At 41.8% G+C, this 19116-nt stretch overlaps 1 protein-coding gene across 1 annotated transcript; it reads right to left on the reverse strand.

Moving 5' to 3' along the window:
- Positions 1–510: 510 nt before the first annotated feature.
- Positions 511–18103, reverse strand: zc3h4 (zinc finger CCCH-type containing 4). Its single transcript, XM_040130400.1, is given in 15 exon segments — positions 511–3653; positions 3656–4710; positions 5349–5597; positions 5744–6066; positions 7134–7600; positions 8031–8140; positions 8378–8489; positions 9211–9324; positions 9451–9587; positions 9824–9920; positions 10446–10597; positions 11156–11360; positions 11505–11612; positions 11763–12066; positions 17772–18103. Coding segments are annotated over 15 exon segments (4152 nt in total). The 5' UTR covers positions 17852–18103; the 3' UTR covers positions 511–3014.
- Between the last annotated feature and the right edge of the window lie 1013 nt (positions 18104–19116).

The following is a 19116-nucleotide window of genomic DNA, read 5'->3' on the forward strand; positions in this document are numbered from 1 at the left end:
GTGAAGGGATTTAGGATTCCGGGTCAAAAGGCATTTTTAAATAATTTATGATTTAACTGGAGAAGCAGGGAGGGAGGACGAGAAGACAATGAAAGAGAATTTAAATAGTCACAGAAAAGAAAGTTCAATTCAGTGACCACTTTCTCAACCCGCCTGAACAGTCCTGATTTATGAAACCACACCCATCTGGTTCTCTATGTAGCTTAAAATAAGCATTTGGGGTTTCTCTGCAAGATGTGTCTTCAGAAAACATTAAAAATTAACACTACAAAATCCCATTCAAACTGCACAGTTTATATGACAAGGAAACAAAATCAAACAAAAGGGATTTTATTTTAGCCTACCATGATGACAGACATGGCAAGCATAATATCTTTAGCTGTCCCTACTGTCCAGAGACTTTAAAAATAACAGGCCTAAGCTTATAGTCACAATATCATCAATTTGAGGTTGCAATACTCACTTCACACCAGAAAAGAAAATGGCAAAAATGCAATGTTAAGCTTGAGGTTGACGGCAAAGGAAAGGCAATGTTTATTCCTTTTGGCTTCACAACCACGGTAGATATAAACTGGTCAAAAGAATCAACAGAGGTAAAAAAAATAAAAATAAAAATAAATCCTGAAAACAGGTTTATAACTGGTTGATCATGTATCAACTTTATTTAAATACTTTGACAACCTCATCTACAGTGTACAGTTAGAAAACTCCACTCCTCCAAAGACCGGATACTGGTCAAATTTACAGAGCAAGAAAAAAAAAAGATTAAACAAATTTACAAAAAAACAAAGCCATAAAGGAACAAATGAACAATAACTTTCACATTTGCTATAGCTGAAACTCAGCCTCATAACACTCCTTTTTGATGGCCTGGAAGGAGGGAGCCAATAGTGAATATTTTGTTAGTTTGAGTCTTTACACAAAACCAAATAAAAAAATATGCCTTTCTCCTCTTCACACAGGCTGCCTGCATCCCACTGAGGTGAGTGGTACTTTCAGAATCCTGACATATAAAATGATTCAGTTCAAAAATGACAAGTGAGGAAGTATATTTACCCAAGTATAAAAAATAAATTAAAATGATCAACATTTATACACAAGACAGTCAACGGCAATCCTGACAGCTGTTGTACAATCTTAACCTTCTGGAAGTCAAAAACTTCTATAAGCTCCACCACAGTGACCCCACATTTAAAGATTTTCAAACAAGCCGGGTAATGAAATCTCCGGCTTAATGGGAACAAATAGTTATCCTCACCCTGACTCCGATGCTGCAGCCACATCTGACTTCAGCTGTTTATGGAGCAAGGAAGAAACTAGTCAGGGAGGATTTGGAGATGAGATTTGAACGCTCATCCTAACTATGAACATTTCCACCATGAAGTGTGCACTACTTCTACCGCAAGCCAGAGAGAGAGAGGAACATGTTCAGCTTGTGTTGAATGTTTTTTGTTTGTTTTTTAAAAACACAGGTCATGTTCTCTTTATGCAGACTGACAAGTAGAAGGAGCACCTGCACAGATCAATGCAAGATTCATGCATTAATTAAATTTTAGGTCCAAGTCTAGTTTATGATTGTCACACTGTCACCAACCACTAGAACCAAAAGCTTGTAAATTGATGCTTTGAGAACACAATTTTTTCCATCCTTAGAAATCTGCAGTCATGCAGGATTTCTGTAGGATTTCTTTCCATTCCTAACAGAACAGTTCATAAAACTAAATAACTAAAAGCTAAAATCTAGATGAAATTTGAATCAGTAAATCAAAGTTTCCTATTCTGATCAAGGTGAAAAATAAATAAATAAATGTTGGCCGCCCAAGGTTGTCCAATTACAGGTTGAACCTTTGGGCAATATGATTTTTTCACCTTAAAGCTAGAGAAGCTATTATTTATGAACTGGATGCTCTCCATTTTCACAGACTGATAAGACAAAATGTTCACTTGAAAGTTTTTCTTTCTTTAGCAACAAAGGGAAATCTTAAATAAATGGGGATGGGGGGGGGCAATAGTGGTGTAGTGGTATAGAGAGGCAGTACTGAAAGGTCATAAATCACTTCCTGTAACTGCAAATTTACCTGTTTTGGGTAAGAGCTAAATACCTGAAATGAAACCGTATGTGAACAGCTGGAGGAGCTACAGACATTGAAAATATTAATAGAACCCTCAGAGGACACAAACTGACAGTGCAAAGAAGTAGAAAAATAAATACTAAAAAAAACAAATCAAGCAGAATATAGATTTAAGTTGAGATATTTGCAAGTGTTTCTGCAGCTACTGTGACGTGGTGAGCCACTATGACAAAATATATGCTTTTGTATGACAAAACTCAGCAGTTTCTAAAAGGAATAAAGAGGACAGCGGATACAAAGGCAGTGACATAGAGGACAATATGTTTCAGATGGGCAACAGCGCTAAAGGAGTTGTCACACTGCCGGTTTTAACTACAAAAAACCACAAATAAGCAATGATCTGTTGTGAAAATCTGCGAAGAAAAATGTAAGCTATCTGCTCACCAAAAGCACTGCCAACTTTCACTGCCCAAAAATATAGACAAGCACATGAAATAGTTTATAGTTGAGAACATTTACAAAAAATGTAGCTGAGGAACTGAAATGCAACGAATAATGAAAAAAGATGTGAATATAAATGTGTTTTTGCTGCTGTCTAATTATTTGTCATTAAGCACTGAGATGAAGAGAATACATTTATTTATACATCAATAACTTTGTTTAAAATAGAGATTTAGAGATTTAATTTTAAACCCTTCCCACAACCCGAGAGTCTTTTATAGAATCTGAATTTGCAACACTGCGGTAAAGTGTGTCTGTGTGAGCATGAAACATGTTGTGTAACATCAGTTTGTGAACAAAGTTTTTCTTAACCAGTCTTACAGGCAATTGCCTCAGTGCGCTTTTCTCTGTCATTTTCACTAATCTGCTCAGTGTCCAAAAATGTTAAAACAAACCAACGTCCAACCATGTGATGGCCTTCATGGTTCCAGGGTCAGGGGGTCACTGGCAGAAGGGCGAGGCTGTGGGGTCAAAGCCTTTGAAAACGTCCTTCAGTGAGGCGTTGTCCTGCTCTGTGGCTGCCTGGTCAGGCTGCGCAGGGCTGTTTCCTCCAAAGGGGCTACTTGTCCCACCAGGCTTGGTCGCCTGCTTCACCACACCAAATAAAGAGGACACTGGTAGGTTGTGGACGCCTGCAGGCCCCTGGTCTGCAGCAGCTCCAGGAGCACCTTGACCTCCAGCTGCAGCTGCCCCAGCTGCAATGGGGCCTCCCTGTGCAGTGGAGTTAGGCGAGGGTGCAGGCTTGGGCCGGGGCCTGTTATAGCTGTTGTATCGATCGGTCCCTTGTTCTCCACTTTTCTCTGGCTCTGGCTGGTCCAACGCAGACTTCCGAACAAACAGGGGCTCCTTGGACTTGGGTTTACCTGTCGTGGGTTCACTAGGTTTGGACTCTGTGCTGACTGAGTTGGGGGAGTTGTTAGAGCCACTGCTGGTACCAGGGCTGCCTGGTTTGTTAGTCCGAGGGTCATATAGACTAATGCTGCTAAGGACACTGGCTCCCCCTGGTGCCCCAGCCCCCACACCGCGCCCTGCCCCACCTGAGGAGAGCAGCCTGGGGTCGTAGGGAGCAATGGTAGGGGGGGGCTAGATGTTGTTGCTGGAGATACAGAGGTGACAGGAGGAGGTGCGGGTTCTGATGGCTGCTTCAGTGCTGACTTCTGTGGCTGGAGACGGGGGTCTGTTGGGCCTTTACGGGCAACACGGGGGTCAGCAGGCTTTTCTGCAGGTACAGGAGGCACGGCGGGAGGTGGACCCAGCAATGACATAGGGGCAGCAGGGGTGGGTAAGAGAGGAGGGGAGGGGGTCTGGGACGGGCTGGAGTTGACAGTTTTCAAAATACGAGACAGCAGCTCAAAGTCTGGGAGGGAGGAGGTGGAGGAGGAGGGAGCCGGCGGGTCCAAGGAGGGAGGAGACTGTACGGGAGGAGGCTGTGAGAGAGGGAGCGATGTGTGGGGCTGCTGTTGAGCACGGGACAGACGTGGGTCTAGAGAGGACACAGGAGGGATGCCTGGTGGGAGTGGAAGGAGGTCCTGCTTGGGGATAGGGAGTGGAAGTAGATCTTCAGGTGACCAGGTGATGGTTTTGGCAAAGGCCGGCATGTGGAGGACAATATCCTTCTTGATGTGGCTGAACTGCTGCAGCTGCGAGCGTGGGTCTCTCAGAGCCATGCCCATGAGCGGGTCCAGAGGAATTGGTACTGGCTTGTCCCGCAGAACCCGTTCCGTCTCCTCTTCATCCACCGTTGGGGTCGTAAGTGGAGGGGGCTTGTAGACCAGAGGAGGTTCCGCTTTAGTAGCAGGAGGCGAGTGGGAGGTGGCTCCAACTGAAGCAGCAGCAGCTAGTCGGGCTAACCTGGGGTCTGCAGGGGGTCCAGAGGAAGATGGAGTGGGCATGGAGTGGGTGGGGTCGGACATTTGGGCCGACTCTACAGCACGTGCCAGGCGTGGGTCTCGAGCCAAGCGGGGGTCTGCGGGGCGAGCTGGAGGGTTGGCCGGGGAGGCCTTCTGCAAGCGAGGGTCGCTTGGGGGGCCATCAGATTTTTGAGGAGCCTGGGTCTGCTGACGGAGCGTCTTCAAGATTGAGGTCACACTACCACCGCCATCCTCATCCTCACTGGAGTACCAGTTCCCTGAATCACCTAGGAAAGGACCGACGACATGTTTGGGTGTTAAAACAGTTCATAGTTTGTTAGAAACAAAACAAAAAACAAAGCGAAAAACTACACTTTACAATAGACATTTGATTAACCCTGAAGGAATCTTTAAAGGCATCATACTTGAGGTTTCTGTTGACTGTGGTAAGGTGGGAAAGTGATCGGTAGAGTGTGTGAAACTTTTGAAAGGTATCAATGTCATGCAAACGTCTAATAGACATAGTAATAGTAGTGAAACATTTACTTTTCCGGGGGCCCCTTTAAAAAGAGCAAGTCAATCATGTATCTTATTTTATTGACAGTCACATCTATGCATGATTACTGTCAACTAGACTATTAGGTTAACAAATGCTAACAATAATCACAACATGTGATATGAAATCTACAAGTTAATGTGAAGACATGATTCTTAAGTCTGCGCTATTTTTCCATTTTTGTACAACTTTCCTTAAGACTAAATATAATGTTTTAGTCATTAACGAGAAGATACAATTTATACGAAAAAGGGACATTTTAAAACAAAAGACAAAAACATAACGCAAAGGAGGACTACAACTCACTATTACAAAGGAATGACCAATACCAATACAATACACAAAGAGGTACAGATGCTTTTCCTCTACCTTCAGTGTCTCTACTCTTCTCTGATCCCCCCTCGGCCATCCTGCGAGCTCTTTCCTCTTCCTCCTGCTGCTTCTGTTGGATCCTCATGAACAGGACACGTTGCGCTGGAGGGAGGAAGTCAGGAACAGAAATCCCTCCCTGACTGGCTGATGCTCCATTAGCAGAGCCATCTTGACCACCTGACTGATTACCAAATTTCCCTGCTCCGCCTCTCTCGTCCATGCCAGCAAAACCCTGATAGTTGTCACCTAAGAGGGAACAGCGAGTGTACTTATTATTACAAAAACAGTAACTTAGCTATCACCTGAAAAATATTGTGTACCATTCAAAATAATTATTCCAAAGCTAACTTGGTAGTTAGTTTTTCAGTTTGATTAGTGAAACTGACTCTCACCTTCTTGTACCACTCCCTCCATCTTCATACCCTCCTGCTGATTGAAGAAGTTATTGAAGAAGTTGCCTCCACCCTGAGTAGGAGCTGGAGGCATAGGACCTCCATGTGGGGGGCAGTCACCAGATGCAAATCCTCCCATCATGGGCGGTCCGCCGGGGACCATGTTGGGGGGCCCCTGGTTCATCCCAAGGTTGGGGCCCATATTCTGCATGTCAGGGGACATCATGCCTGGAGGGGCAGGGAAGCGGGTAGGGGTGGCACCAGGTGCCCCTTGGGGCCCAGGCGCGGCAGCCTGACCCTGGTTGCCACTGGGAGTCTGGCTCCTGATACAAGAGGAAGAGTAGGAATCAGCAATAGTTACATTTGTTCAATATTCACAGAGTGAATAATTACTAGGTCTGATTGGGTCTTAGTCTCCCTTACTATATCTCCAAATATGTGGAGTGTCTTTAGGGCAAATCAAATGGGGGTCTTTAGCCTTAACTGTATCCATCTAGTTGGGGTCTATAATAACGAAATTTTAACATTGTTGTCTTAAGGGTTAGTTCTATCACACTGCATCACATTACAAAAATTACAAATTCTGCTTTGTGTTCAATGTTCAAGTTCAAGTTATTTATGGTTACTTCCATAGCAAACACTAGACATAAATGGGAGCAAAATATCGTTCTCCACAGCGAAACGTATACGATAGTCGAGACGTCACTGAAAGTCTATATACAAAGTAAGGTCTAAATACAATAGGGGACTGGCACTGTGTGCAATGTGGGGATGATAATAAATATAATAATTTAGGAAATATACAGGATACAGAATATGGGATAGTCCAAAAATACTGCATAAATCAGTTCCAGAGAAAGAAAGTAGCTGGTGCAGTTCAACTTGTGTGTGTGAGAGGGCTTCAGTTCAGTTCAATGGTGTTGGGGGTGTTGGAGCTGCAGGATCCTGCGTTTTGTTTTGTTTTTTACGCTTGTATACACTTCAAAGAATTATTTTAGTAGTGCTATGAATTTGAACTTTTATTTTTTATTTAGTTGTTGGTTACATTAAGACGAAAATGCCCTTGAAAATCTATCTTTCCACTAATAAACACTCATCACCTGTGGGCTTGAGAGCCACCTTTTATCTGCTGGGAATCCATGCTGAGTAGCGGCCAATCTTAGTGAAGGAGCAACCAAAACATGTTGAGAGCTACCTTTCAAGCCTACAGGTGGAAGTGTTCAATACTTCAAGGATAGTGTCTCTGTTGAGTATTCCTTTAATAATCTGCATACAAGAACTTAGATCTCATTTGATCTCACTCTAGATAAGATCACCAGCTACTTTTTCTACAAATGTGAATATTAAAGGATTCTCTTTTATTCTTAATGTTTTTCTTCTGATCTCTTACCTGACAGCCAGTTTTTGAGCCAGCTGTCCTGTCGGCTGAACTTTAATCTCGAACAATGAGGGGATTTTCTTCCCCATGCCGCCTCCCCCTCCAGAACAAGGAGGTGGGGGGCCCATGTGGGGAGGAGGGCCACTCGGATTTGGGGGCCCGCCTTGGAATGGACTTCCATCAGGGCCATGGACAGGGGGGCCAGCACACTGATTAGGTCCAGGAACAGGCCCTGGTCCCGGCGGTCCTTTGCTGGCAACAGGCCCCTGGTTAGGTCCAGGAAGACCTCCAAAGTCAACAGGCACAGGTGGACAAAAATCCCCAGCCCCTGTGTTGGCGTCTACAGGAACAGGCCGAGGAGGAGTGGGGAGTAGGCCAACTCCAGGAGGAGGTTTGGGGAGAGGGTTGATCCCCTGCTTCTTAAGTTCCTCCACTTCCTTCTCATCCTCAGCTCCAGCCTCTGCATCCTCTGCCAGCATCTAGAAAACAGTCACCAAAAAATCCAGCCATAAATGTATCTGAAATGTTTTCTAAAGGTATTTATGAAAACACACAAGATTTCTTATTGTGAAATAAGACAAAGAACTTCAGTTTTCAAATTGTATAACATCAAAAGGTGTATTTCATTGTACTTTAGACCTTTAAATAACATGAATACATAAAACTGTTGATCTTTTAAATATCTACAGAGTTCACAGAAAATGGCTGAGTGAATCGGCTACAGAGTCAGAGGATCCTATCTTTTTTGGGCTTTGTTTTTTAGTCTTGATTTGCATTTTTGCCTTTATTTGACAGTTGAGAGTCTAGAGAGACAGGAAAAAAGGGCAGAGAGAGAGAGGGATATGATATGCAACAATAGGAATCAAACCCTGGATTGGTTTTAGGCCACCAGACGCCCCAGGACTCTACCTTGTTGAGCAGCTCCTGAGTGTCGTCATTGAGGGCTTCGTGTGAGAACATACACTCGTCACCATTGACACAGTTACCTGTGGTGTGGAACAGCTTACAGGGGAATTCACGTAGCATAGGAGTCAAGGAGAAACACTCAAAAAGACTCATGCAAACCTATCATATTTTCAATGAAGTGGAATTTGATTAATGTAACTTAATACTGGTTAAAAAAAAAAAAAACTCAGATTTACTGTTTAATTACCTCTATTCAGAGAGAAACAATCTTCATTTGATTGGACAAACAAGCACTCATCAATTTACCCAGAATTCCCCTGCATAATAGTGTGGTCAGTAGTGAAGGATATCATGCATGTAGGGACAGTGGTCAGCTCGGGCACAAAATCCAGTTATGTAGAACTTGCACAGCTCTTTCTTCTTAGGCAGCTCAATGTCATGGCTGAAGTTGCAGTGGTCCCCCTGGTGGTCAAAAAAGGCCATAACGAGATCTGTGTGTCTGAGTGCTCATGACAGACAAATCTGAAAGACCAGCCTAGAGATTATTTATAGACTAGGAATAAAAAAAACACTATGTCAAATATTTTCCTCTGTGTTTTGTGTTTTATTGCCTGTTATTAAATGAAGTATGGTGTTCCAAGGGTGTTTGTCAGTCTACACTCATTTCCATGATATTTCTATCTTGCGACAGTTTACTGATGCCAAATTCCCCAAATTTTCTAAGAGAATCTTTTGAGTTTAACTATATTAGACCATGCTGGTTCCTGAGGCCTTTTGGCCTTGTAGCTGTCTAAAACGTGGTTGCGAACAATTTCAAAATCCAGCGTTTTTGGGGAATCTGTATCAAATTTCAGGTATCAAAACATTTAAAATTATGAAAAATTGTCCAAACTTTTGCAACAAAACTACCTCAAGTTTACTGTAACTTTCTGTTAAACATGGGCACATTAGAAAAGCAACTGAAATGCTGAAGTGTATAGAGAGCATGAAAAATATAATCTAATAAAGAAACAAGTAGCCAGCTATCTTGGAGCTTGTAAACAAGCTTGTAGTTTGTTAAACAAAGAGCTTTTCATTTTCAAATCACAAAACCTAAACCAAATCCTAAATTATTGAATACAAACTGTGACTCAGTCAACAAACACATTTCAAGCCAAAATAGCAAACATTTATGCTGCCTTACCCAGGTGCATCTCCCCTCAATGTAGTACTTGCAGATGGCCTTTCCTTTCTTATCCTGGTGTTTTTCATTCTGATTCCTCCTCCCTACTCCTGGACCATCAAGCCCACCTCCATCCTAAAATACACAAACACAAACCAACATATACATATTTGTATTAAGCTGCTTTGCATTGTATGATTTGTTTCTGATTCAGTATCAGGTCACTTCATGGTGATCTCATAACAACTACAAAAACATTACCCCGTTGTCCATGTCCCCGTTGTTGTCATCATCATTCCCCATGTCGCCTCTTCCTCTCCCTCTGTTTCGACCCTTCCCTCCTCTGATCATGCCCCGCCCTCCTTTACCTCTTCCTCGCCCGCGGCCTCCTTTACCTCCTGGTGCAGAAATTAAAGACAGAGTGAGAATGAGTGAATTTTTGGGCAATACAGATAGTCAGCACTGTCGGACGTAGTTGTGCAAGGAAGACACTAGATCAGCATTGTCCACAATTTGTTCATCACCATCACAACCGATGCTACCTCTAAAAGAGGAGTAGCCATTTCATAGGTGAAACATAGATGAAAAACCACAGACACAGAAACCTGGAAAACTACCTGAGGTCTGAACTCACCTCTGCCTCTGTCTTTGGACTTCTTGTACTGATTGAGTTCTTTTGAGTAGTCATCGTAGTCGTCATCCCCCATGTTGTCATAGTCATCATCTCCATACTGTAAGGACAGATTTAATGTGTGTCACTTAATGACTGTAACTTGCTTGACTCTTCACAACATATAACTTCGGCATCAGCTTGGAACAAGACATAAAGCAGTTTATTTCCTGAATTCCAAATATCTGTTAAGCAAGAACAAAGGTTCTGAGAAATTGTAGCCAGAGTGTAACTGGGTGTTAGAGGGTGTGGTGTATAAAGGGGGAAAAGCTATTTATATCAATAATTTTTCTAGAGGAATAATTTGTATTGTTAGTTTGTTTGTTTTTTTGGGGAAATGAGACAGGTTTATCTGGAGTATTATTCAATTAACAGGAAAATAATCACTTTTCCTATGAAGACCACCAACAGGCTTGATTTGTCAGTGTGGAACAGCAAGTGTTGGCATTTGTTTACCTGAATGCTTCCATGTGAAATATATTTGAACAACTGAGTAAATACACATAACACAGCAAATAAAACTTGTTCCCTGGATTTTGACCAGTGCAAATACACAATGGGCTTCATTCTGAGTTCTAAACTTCACCTCCAAGTCGTCTCCATAGCCATCTCCATCGTCGTCTCCTCCCATCTTTCCTCCGCCACCTCGTCCTCCTCTTCCTCTGCCTCCTCCTCTACCCCTCCTGCCTCCCCTCATTCCTCCACGGCCTCTCTGGTTTTTCATACGACCTTTGCCCCCTACAGAGATACAGAGACAATGAGAGAAATGAAACCAGCTACGGAGGCATGAGAGACTGTCAGTAACTTACCATTGGAATTTGGACTGATACGAAAGTTTTGGCAAATAAGCTCCATTGTCTGACTACAACTGCGTAAATGAAAATATGTCACAAGAACAAAAGCAAGCGCATAGTGATGAAAATACTACTGAGCTTTTGTCATAGAGTGGGACATTATTTGAAAAGCCAGTTTACTTTCCTAAATGTCACTGAAAACTCTTAGGTTTATTTATTTTTTTTATATTAAACACATTCAAAGTTTAATATTAGACCTAAACAAATAAATTCACGTTTTTATAAATGTAGCTTAAAAAAAGAAAGAGGACCTTTCCATAACATCTGGCCTTAGATGTCATTTTGCATCTGGTGTATCCCAGTTTAGGTGCTTTATTCACCGTGTTTAGTCTTAGTGAGAACTGGATCAAATCTCAGCTGGGCAAGTATTTAGCAAGCAGCATAAAATGTGGCACAACAAGACTAATTTTCAACAGCTTTAACCAAACTGCCATGGACCCACCTCGTCCACCACGGCCACCTCCTCCCTCCTTGGCCTTGCGGTACTGGTTGAGCTCCTTGGTGAAGTCGTCATAGTCTTCATCCACCATGTCCTCGTCTTCCTCCCCCTCATAGTTGTCATCCTCATAGTCATCATACCCTCCATAGCTCTGCTTGTCCATCTTCATGTAGCCGCCCTTCTTTGGGCCGCCGTAGCCTCCATGAGACTAGAGATGGTTGAACGTATTAGGTGATTTTACTTTCCAACAAAAAAGCATTACTGTAGCAGTACTGAAATACTTTACAAAGACTTTATTCAGATAAAACTATTCAGATTTTAAGTGCGGACCATGCTTGCTCTTCAGACTTACAGAAGGGGGGTACTGGGGACTGTACTCTCTATACTTCCTCTTCTCACTGGGACTGTAGTCAGAGTCATCACTGAAGTCCGTGTGGTCATCATCAGAGGATGCATGACGCTAGAAGAGAGACAGCGAAATGCAGAGATATACAGAGAAGAAGAAACAGAGATGTAAGAGACAAACACAGGATCATATCTCATAGATAAAGACAGAAGGGTCCAAAAAACTGGATGGGTCATTTTCAGTTCTGTAGTTTAACATTCTCACTTTGTGTTTGGATTTGCGTTTCTTCTTGGACCTCCTCTTCTCCCTTTCTCGCTCCCTATCTTTCTTCCTCTTCCTCTTGCGACGGTGGGATCTCTCATCGTCAGAATCGCTGCTGGCATGGCGCTCCCTACTTCGCCGAGGCCTCTCCCCAGCCCCTTCCCCTCCTGCCTCACCTCCTCCGCCTGCTTCATCACCCATATCTCCACCTCCTCCTGCTGCAGACGCACCTCCAAGCATTTCCTGCTCCTCCAGTTCTCCCCCATCATCTTCGAGCTCGCCTTCCTCCAGCTCTCCATCCTCTGGCCTGTATATGGAAAGAATACACATGGAGGGATGTTATATATCTCATCTTCTTATGGGAGTGTGACTCACTCTACCAGACACCTCTGAAATTTTTGGACATAAATCTAAAAATGGTAAATGCATAATCAAGTGATTAAAAGAAAAAAAAAAACATTAGAAAAAATAAAATCAACATTTAGTGGTCCTTTCAGTTTTTGCAGATGAATCAGACGGACAAGTAGTTCAGAGGCTTGGTAAAGTTCACAAAAATGTAAAATCAAAGATTAAGTCTATTGATTAAGGGTGAATAATTTACCCTGCATTACTATGATAAGTTTTGTTTTTTTGAGAGTGAAACAAGGGTTTACAAATGTACAAATGAATCAAGAAATATCTCAGCATTTAAAAGAGAAATAGAGAAATATTTCAAGCTGCAACACATCATTCAAGTTGGCAATACTATAACAGTTAGAAAAATGATGTGAAGCAATAGCTTATAACTTTAATAGAAAAAAAAATTAAAAAGTAGATTCATGGTGATTTGTGGTTAATAAAAATTTGTGGCCTGGACCCAATTGGAATTCTTTGAATTTTATCCTTATAACACCTATTGCTTTCTGTCCTGGGCCTTTCTGATACTAACAACACTGCAGGGCTGTGTATTGAGAACACCGGACACACTGTTGGAAGGTCGAATTCTGGTGTAATTTCAACAACTGTGTTGTATGAATGGTAATTCTTGTCCGGTGGGCATAAAATACAAGATTGTGTTTTTGTGTGTGCCTGTGATTCTGCCAGGTGTATTTGCACAGTACCTGTATTTGTAACAGATGTTTGCCTGTTTAAACTACAAGTCAAAATACTTTGCACAGATACCACTACAGTGAACCAAGGAATCACCTAAAACTGACCGCTCATTATATAACTCTGTTGAAGCCTGCACTAAAATGTGAAGCATGACTAAAAAACACTTTCTGCATATATTGAGTGGGATATATTGTCTTACTATTACAAAAATGGAACTGCTTCATGTGCATTCAATGCATACAAAAAAATTTTCAATGTAAACTTTAAAAACGTATCTTTGTATTTAAAAGGGCAATGTGTAAGAACTGGCCAACTGTTGAATTCATACTCCAAACAAATAGGGAGCAGCATATTACCAGCAAGTTGGGGTGTTCGCCCCTATCCTAAGAAAAAAGAAAACACACCCTTTGGTTCCTTCCCTTCCCCATAATTGAACTGCCCATCAGGCTAACCAGGACAAATCCTGATGTACTGACGGTCCAGCTGGACCATCAAAAAAAATAAAGTCTTTAACAGCCCTCTCTCTGTGCCTGTCATCTGGGCGCACATGAGAGTGCGCTGCCTGCATGTTCCAGGACTGGGCTCCCTTGACACCCACAACAAAGTTTCAACCCTCACCTTCATTTTGTGCTAACGTGACCTTAAATAAATCTAACCTCAGCATAGGGCAGTTGTTGACATGTTGCCAAAGCTGCATGGACTGTGGAAGAATGTTTTCCACACCGGTTTACCTTGCAATCTGATTGTGTAACCGGTAGGTTGTTTTCTTCGGTTATCGTTACACTGAAGACGACAATTTCACACCCAGTCTGCCCAGTCAGAGAGAAAGGGAAGATGTCGCGGTGGCAGGAGTGAAGGACGAGCCACAGGGGGTCGCGGAACATGAGGAAGAGCAGCGGCATCAATAGCTTAGCTTGAGGAAAGAGTAGAGGAATGTTGCAGAGAGATGATGGCTGCAACACAGGTTTATAGCCTACTCTCAGTTACTATTTCTCCACCCTCTCATGTTGGATTGAGGGCAGACTGGACGCTACAGTGACTCACTATCGCCTCTTGAGGTACAAAGTAGTATTATGAGACAGGACAGGCCGGGTCCAGCTGATTGGCATGCTAACTTCAGTAGATATCTCTGGAAACACAATACATTGACGTCTTTGACATAATGTCAAAACTGTTATTTCTTCCCATCCTATTGATAATCTTAGAGCAGGCATAATAGAGTGAGGACAGGTGAAAGGGAGAATGAGGTTTTTAAAAAGCTTAGAAGCAATTAAACATTTTCTAGTTATACTAGAAAAAGGTAACACATAAAATGTTTAAAGCTGCCATTAATCCAAGTTCCAAAAGCCCTGAAGGTTTTTTACAATAAAACTGAGAAAATGACGAGCGTTATTATTAGCCTGTACTGTGTTTTCCTTCCCTTCTAGCCACCATTCCACCAAAAGGTGGGAAGGAGAAGGTGAGAAGTAGTCAGTTTTATCCAAGAACTAGACCACAACCAACTATTGAGTGTACATATTCTTGCCATTTTCAAACTGGTCATTGTTTTGTCACTTGCAAGGAAGTGGTATGATTTATGGCAGGCTAGAACAGGGGTCAAACTCTAGTAAAAAGAGAGACAACGTATTAATCGCTCCCTATTTGAGTGACTAGGTTCTGGCTCTCCCACAAATGCCATCACCCAAAGTAGGCCGACAAGCACTGCGTGCAGCAGGCTGAGAGTGAGGCCTGAGGCCAGGGTGCTGTGAACAGGATTCACTGACATTAAAACTGCTTTACCATATTTGATTACTCAAAGACAGGTTTTGTCCTACATAGAGCACACAGTGAACTGAGACAACGCAGGTAGTTGGTACAGTCGACCTGCTTTGAGGCAAAATATCAGCGGCATTGTATGTGTAAACTGCGCTGCACCTCATCCTCAGCACAACAGCTTCCTCTGGGAAGAGCACAATAATCAGCCTAAGTTGCTCCCCTCAGCAACAGAGGAACGAACTGCTGCTCAGAAGCAGAGCAACAAACAGTGCCCCAATCAATTCAGAAACAAAGCTACCAGGGAATGATATTCATGAGCTTATTTCAACACAGGAAACACAAAAATGAAAATTGATGCCAGGTACACAACTTCACAACTTTGCATTTTCTGACAGAAAATACAGAGTTGGTAAAATCATCATATTCAAGTCCTTTTGAATGCTGTTGACCCCCCCCCCCCCCCCTTCATCTAAAACCACCACGTAGACTGAAAACTATCAGGGACCTGCTGCAAGAAAGTTATCTAGATAACTTTGGTGAGTTAAGCACAAAAAAAATCTTATTTAATCAGTCTCTCAAGATCTGACGGAGTTCTTGGTTTTGCGCCGCAAAGTTATGTAGATAATTTAGTTAACCTGTTTTTTTTTTTTTTTTTTTTTTTAAACAAGCCCCTGGTGTAAAGCCTGAAGTTGCTCCATGTACAAAATCCTGTTATCTGCTATTTGTTAAAGAGCACAATCCAGAACAAACAACAAAATTTGTCTACATATTGGGGCTCATTTTATTTTGCTGTGGAACAAAAACCAGAATGAAATCCAAACCATGCTATTTTCAATCTAACAACAGTTTCTCAGTTACTTTTAGCATATTTCCTCTGTCATTCAATGCAAAGTAGCTCCTAATATGAATATATACAGTTTATGCACAATACAAATGCCCAGTATCAGACACCAACAACTCCAGTGCGTTTTTTCTGCAAAATAATTTAACACAGAAACTGTTAACTGTCAACTTTTTATCTCCCCGCCTCGAATACTTTGCTAAACTATAACAGTTCCTTTGTTCTGCACAGGCTATCAGCCTTGAATCCAAACACCACGAACTCAGAAGTATCATCTCAACAGCCAAGTCCCTCCTCTATCTCACTATTGGCATGTGATACGAAGTTGGCCTGTTAATCAAAACCTGTCAGAGACAGGCACAAGGAAAACTCTCCTGACGCAGTGTCTATCATAGCACTGGGATTTGGCTGTATTATGGAAGCAGGTTGCTGTGAATAGGGAGTGGCTGGGATTCACTATGGGCAGAAGCTGATGACCTCTCTGGCCTGTCAAGATACTATACACACACATCAGCTGCTGCCAACAATGTGCCAGTTTGGAGAAAAACTTAAAATGCAGACTAAATCCATCCAGACTTCTCTATGCTCAGCCAAGAAATTAACAGGTCAGGTCAGTGTAAACTTAAGAGTTGATAAAGTTTATGTCTACAAACAAAAAATTAGGCTTAACAGACCTGCAGAGAGGAAAAACTGTTATTTACTTAATGAGTTATTGGCTAGACCCTACACAAGTATCAATTTACTGCTGACAAGTAAGTGCAGTAAAGTCCAGGCCTGTGCAGCATCTGTTGTCCATGTAAACTATCCTAAACATGCTTCCATTTATAACCATTAACACTATACCAAACTGTGAAATCTCTGAACACGACACACTAGAGACAACTGTGAGAAGTTCTTAAAGTTCGACAGAACACACGATTATTCTCTTCTATTAATGACGACTGAATCAAAGGATTTACCATGCATTATTAGCGCAGTGGATGAGTCCATAACTTACTTAATTCAATAAACAAAGGGCCATGATTAAAATGGGGAATACTTACTGTGACAGGTTTTCTTCACATTTTGCACTCAAAACCATTAAAAAAAAGATTTCCCTAGCCCTTAGGGTCACTACGGGGGTTTGTGGGACTTGGAAGTAGGGCCAGCTGGGTCACATATAGCAAATTTGCCAACTGGGGACTGTGGAAAAAGGGAACTTTGTGTTTGACTTGAAACACTTCTGGGATGCTTTGCAGACGTTTAACACATTTTGGGGACTTTTGTGGATGTTTGGGACGAGTCAGTGTGGGCACGACTGTGAATAAAAGTGATATGTTAGACAAGTATACATGACCAACAAGCAGCACAAACGCGTTTAAAACGCTAATTTCTGTAAACGAACAGACTACAAAACTGATTAGTCGATACCAATAAAAAAAATCTATATTTAAAAGTTGTTATGTTAGAAGGAAACCCAATAATCTAAGGGTGTTCGGGAGCTAAAATAAATTTTCTAACTAGTCGTAATCCGGTAGACGACGAATCGAGTACAATTTTAAAGTGCGTAGACTTTATTGAGCGACAAGGTGCTTCGCATTGGCAGTACGTTTACGGCAAAAGAAGGAATAGATTTGAACGGATTATGAGATTATTTCATTGCCCATACTGATCTGACGATTTTAGTTGTGAATTGAATACGCTGTATTCAATTCAACAATGCAACGAGTGGAAACGCCAATGAATAGCAAATTACCATTAACAAAAAACATTAGCCATTAGCTTGGCCTCCCTCTCTTGCCAACTGCATTCGTTGGTAACATTAGCTAACGAGCTAATGTTGCTAAATTAACCTGAAAATAGGCCCAACGTTAGCAAAAGACAATCGTTTGGATTTGCTTCACCTGCGGCATTACAGTAGTTGTCACCACACACACACACAATTGAATTAACGTTAATTAGTGAGTTAACGGTTCTTAAAAGTGGGCAAGTAATTAACCGATGCTTTATAGTCGCTGAATTGGCTAGTATGGCGCTTAAAGTATAATTGATCAGCTATGTCGATCTCGTCTTTTTTCCTTCAGACAAGTTGGCTTGAGTCGATTGACCGTTGATTGTGAAAACGTAATAAAATACAGGGAATAACGTTATCCCAGGTGCTATTTGGCCTCCCAGTTGGCGTTGTCGTGTCAACATGGCGTTCTTTACCTCTGTACTCGTTTTCCAGAAAAGGCGAATTTAATCCCTCTGACAGAAAAAAAAGAAAAAGAAACCCTGGGCTTTTTGTGTAAAAGCACAGGACAAATAAATAATTTCATATAAATATGATTGTAGAATTACTCGACCTTTCGTCAGTCAGGAGACTGTTGTGTTCGTGGTTGGTAGTTGGGGAGTTTAGATGGACAGTCATGCTTTCCACAGCCATTTCCTCTAGCTACATTGAGGTGCAAAAAATTACAACTCGACACTGGAATCTACTGGCTTATGCGTCACTTCACTAGGATCTACTTGTTTTTGATTTTAGGAAGAGTTTCAGTTCATAGTAGGCAATTCTCCACTACAGTTGTAATAGAAATATGATGAAATTGAGTCCTGACGTTCTCCGTCCTACTGTAGCGATGTGAAATGACGACTGGTGAACCTAAAATGGCTGACTGTCTTCTCCAAAGAGAAAGGGGGCGGGTTTCTCCGAGAATGACATCATGACGAATAGCGTTCTTGTACGCTGCTCACGGAAATTACCGAATGTGAATATGTGAGAGTAAAATCAGCCCCGAGTTTGACTCGCAGGTGCACTCGCAGACCAAATAGTGATTGGAAGACCGTTTAAATAATTGCAGCTAAATTAGGCCCGAATTTCATTTAACATACACTGGTGTAACCTGGGACTCATCTGGTGAACATTTTAACGGCCCTTGTTTGTCAAATAAAATTTTGCTGTTCGGTGTGTGAAAAAATAGACATATTGAGCAAAATCAATTTGTTTTTGAATACATCACATAAGTACAAAATTAAGTGAAAAATACAAGATCTTCATTCTAGATATTGACACAGGTCCCGTCTACATTACTTTGTCTCAAAATTGGGCAATGAAGTGATGATCTCATTATTTCACATTACGTTTTAAATGTGCATTATTCAGTTCAACTATTATTCATTTTGCATCCGCTCCAATGAACTAACTGACGAAGTGAATCTGCAGCCTTTAGCGGGGTCTGACTCTCAGTCTCAAAATAGGAATATAAAAATTGACACCATGCCACCCGCAAGTACCCACACTGAATATGATCACAAAAAATATCTGAAAGACTTTACTTTTTGGCCTTCAGTAAATAGGTACCTATATTACCATATAATTTAGTTACAGTATATCATGGTAAAAGAGTGTCCTGTTGCTGCCTAAATAGGACACGTGAAAAATAGCTGGGAACCCGAGAGCCACCCCCCCATCACCATCACCACCCCAAAAATGCCTCCACTGCTCATTCAGCTGTCTGAAGATGTTACATTAGGCTTCTCAAGGCACAAACACCAGGAAAAAAGGCTGTTAAACTGTTCGTGAAAGACCAAAACCAGGGGAAAATTTTACCCACGCACACTTGTTGTTTGTGCTGCCCTCAGTTGTGTGATGAAGGTAAAAATTGTAGAACAAAAGCTTTCATTAATGATTTTAAAGTTACAATGAAGGGC

The sequence above is a fragment of the Xiphias gladius genome, chromosome 7 (assembly GCF_016859285.1).
Source record: "Xiphias gladius isolate SHS-SW01 ecotype Sanya breed wild chromosome 7, ASM1685928v1, whole genome shotgun sequence".
In the NCBI taxonomy this organism is placed as follows: Eukaryota; Metazoa; Chordata; class Actinopteri; order Istiophoriformes; family Xiphiidae; genus Xiphias; species Xiphias gladius.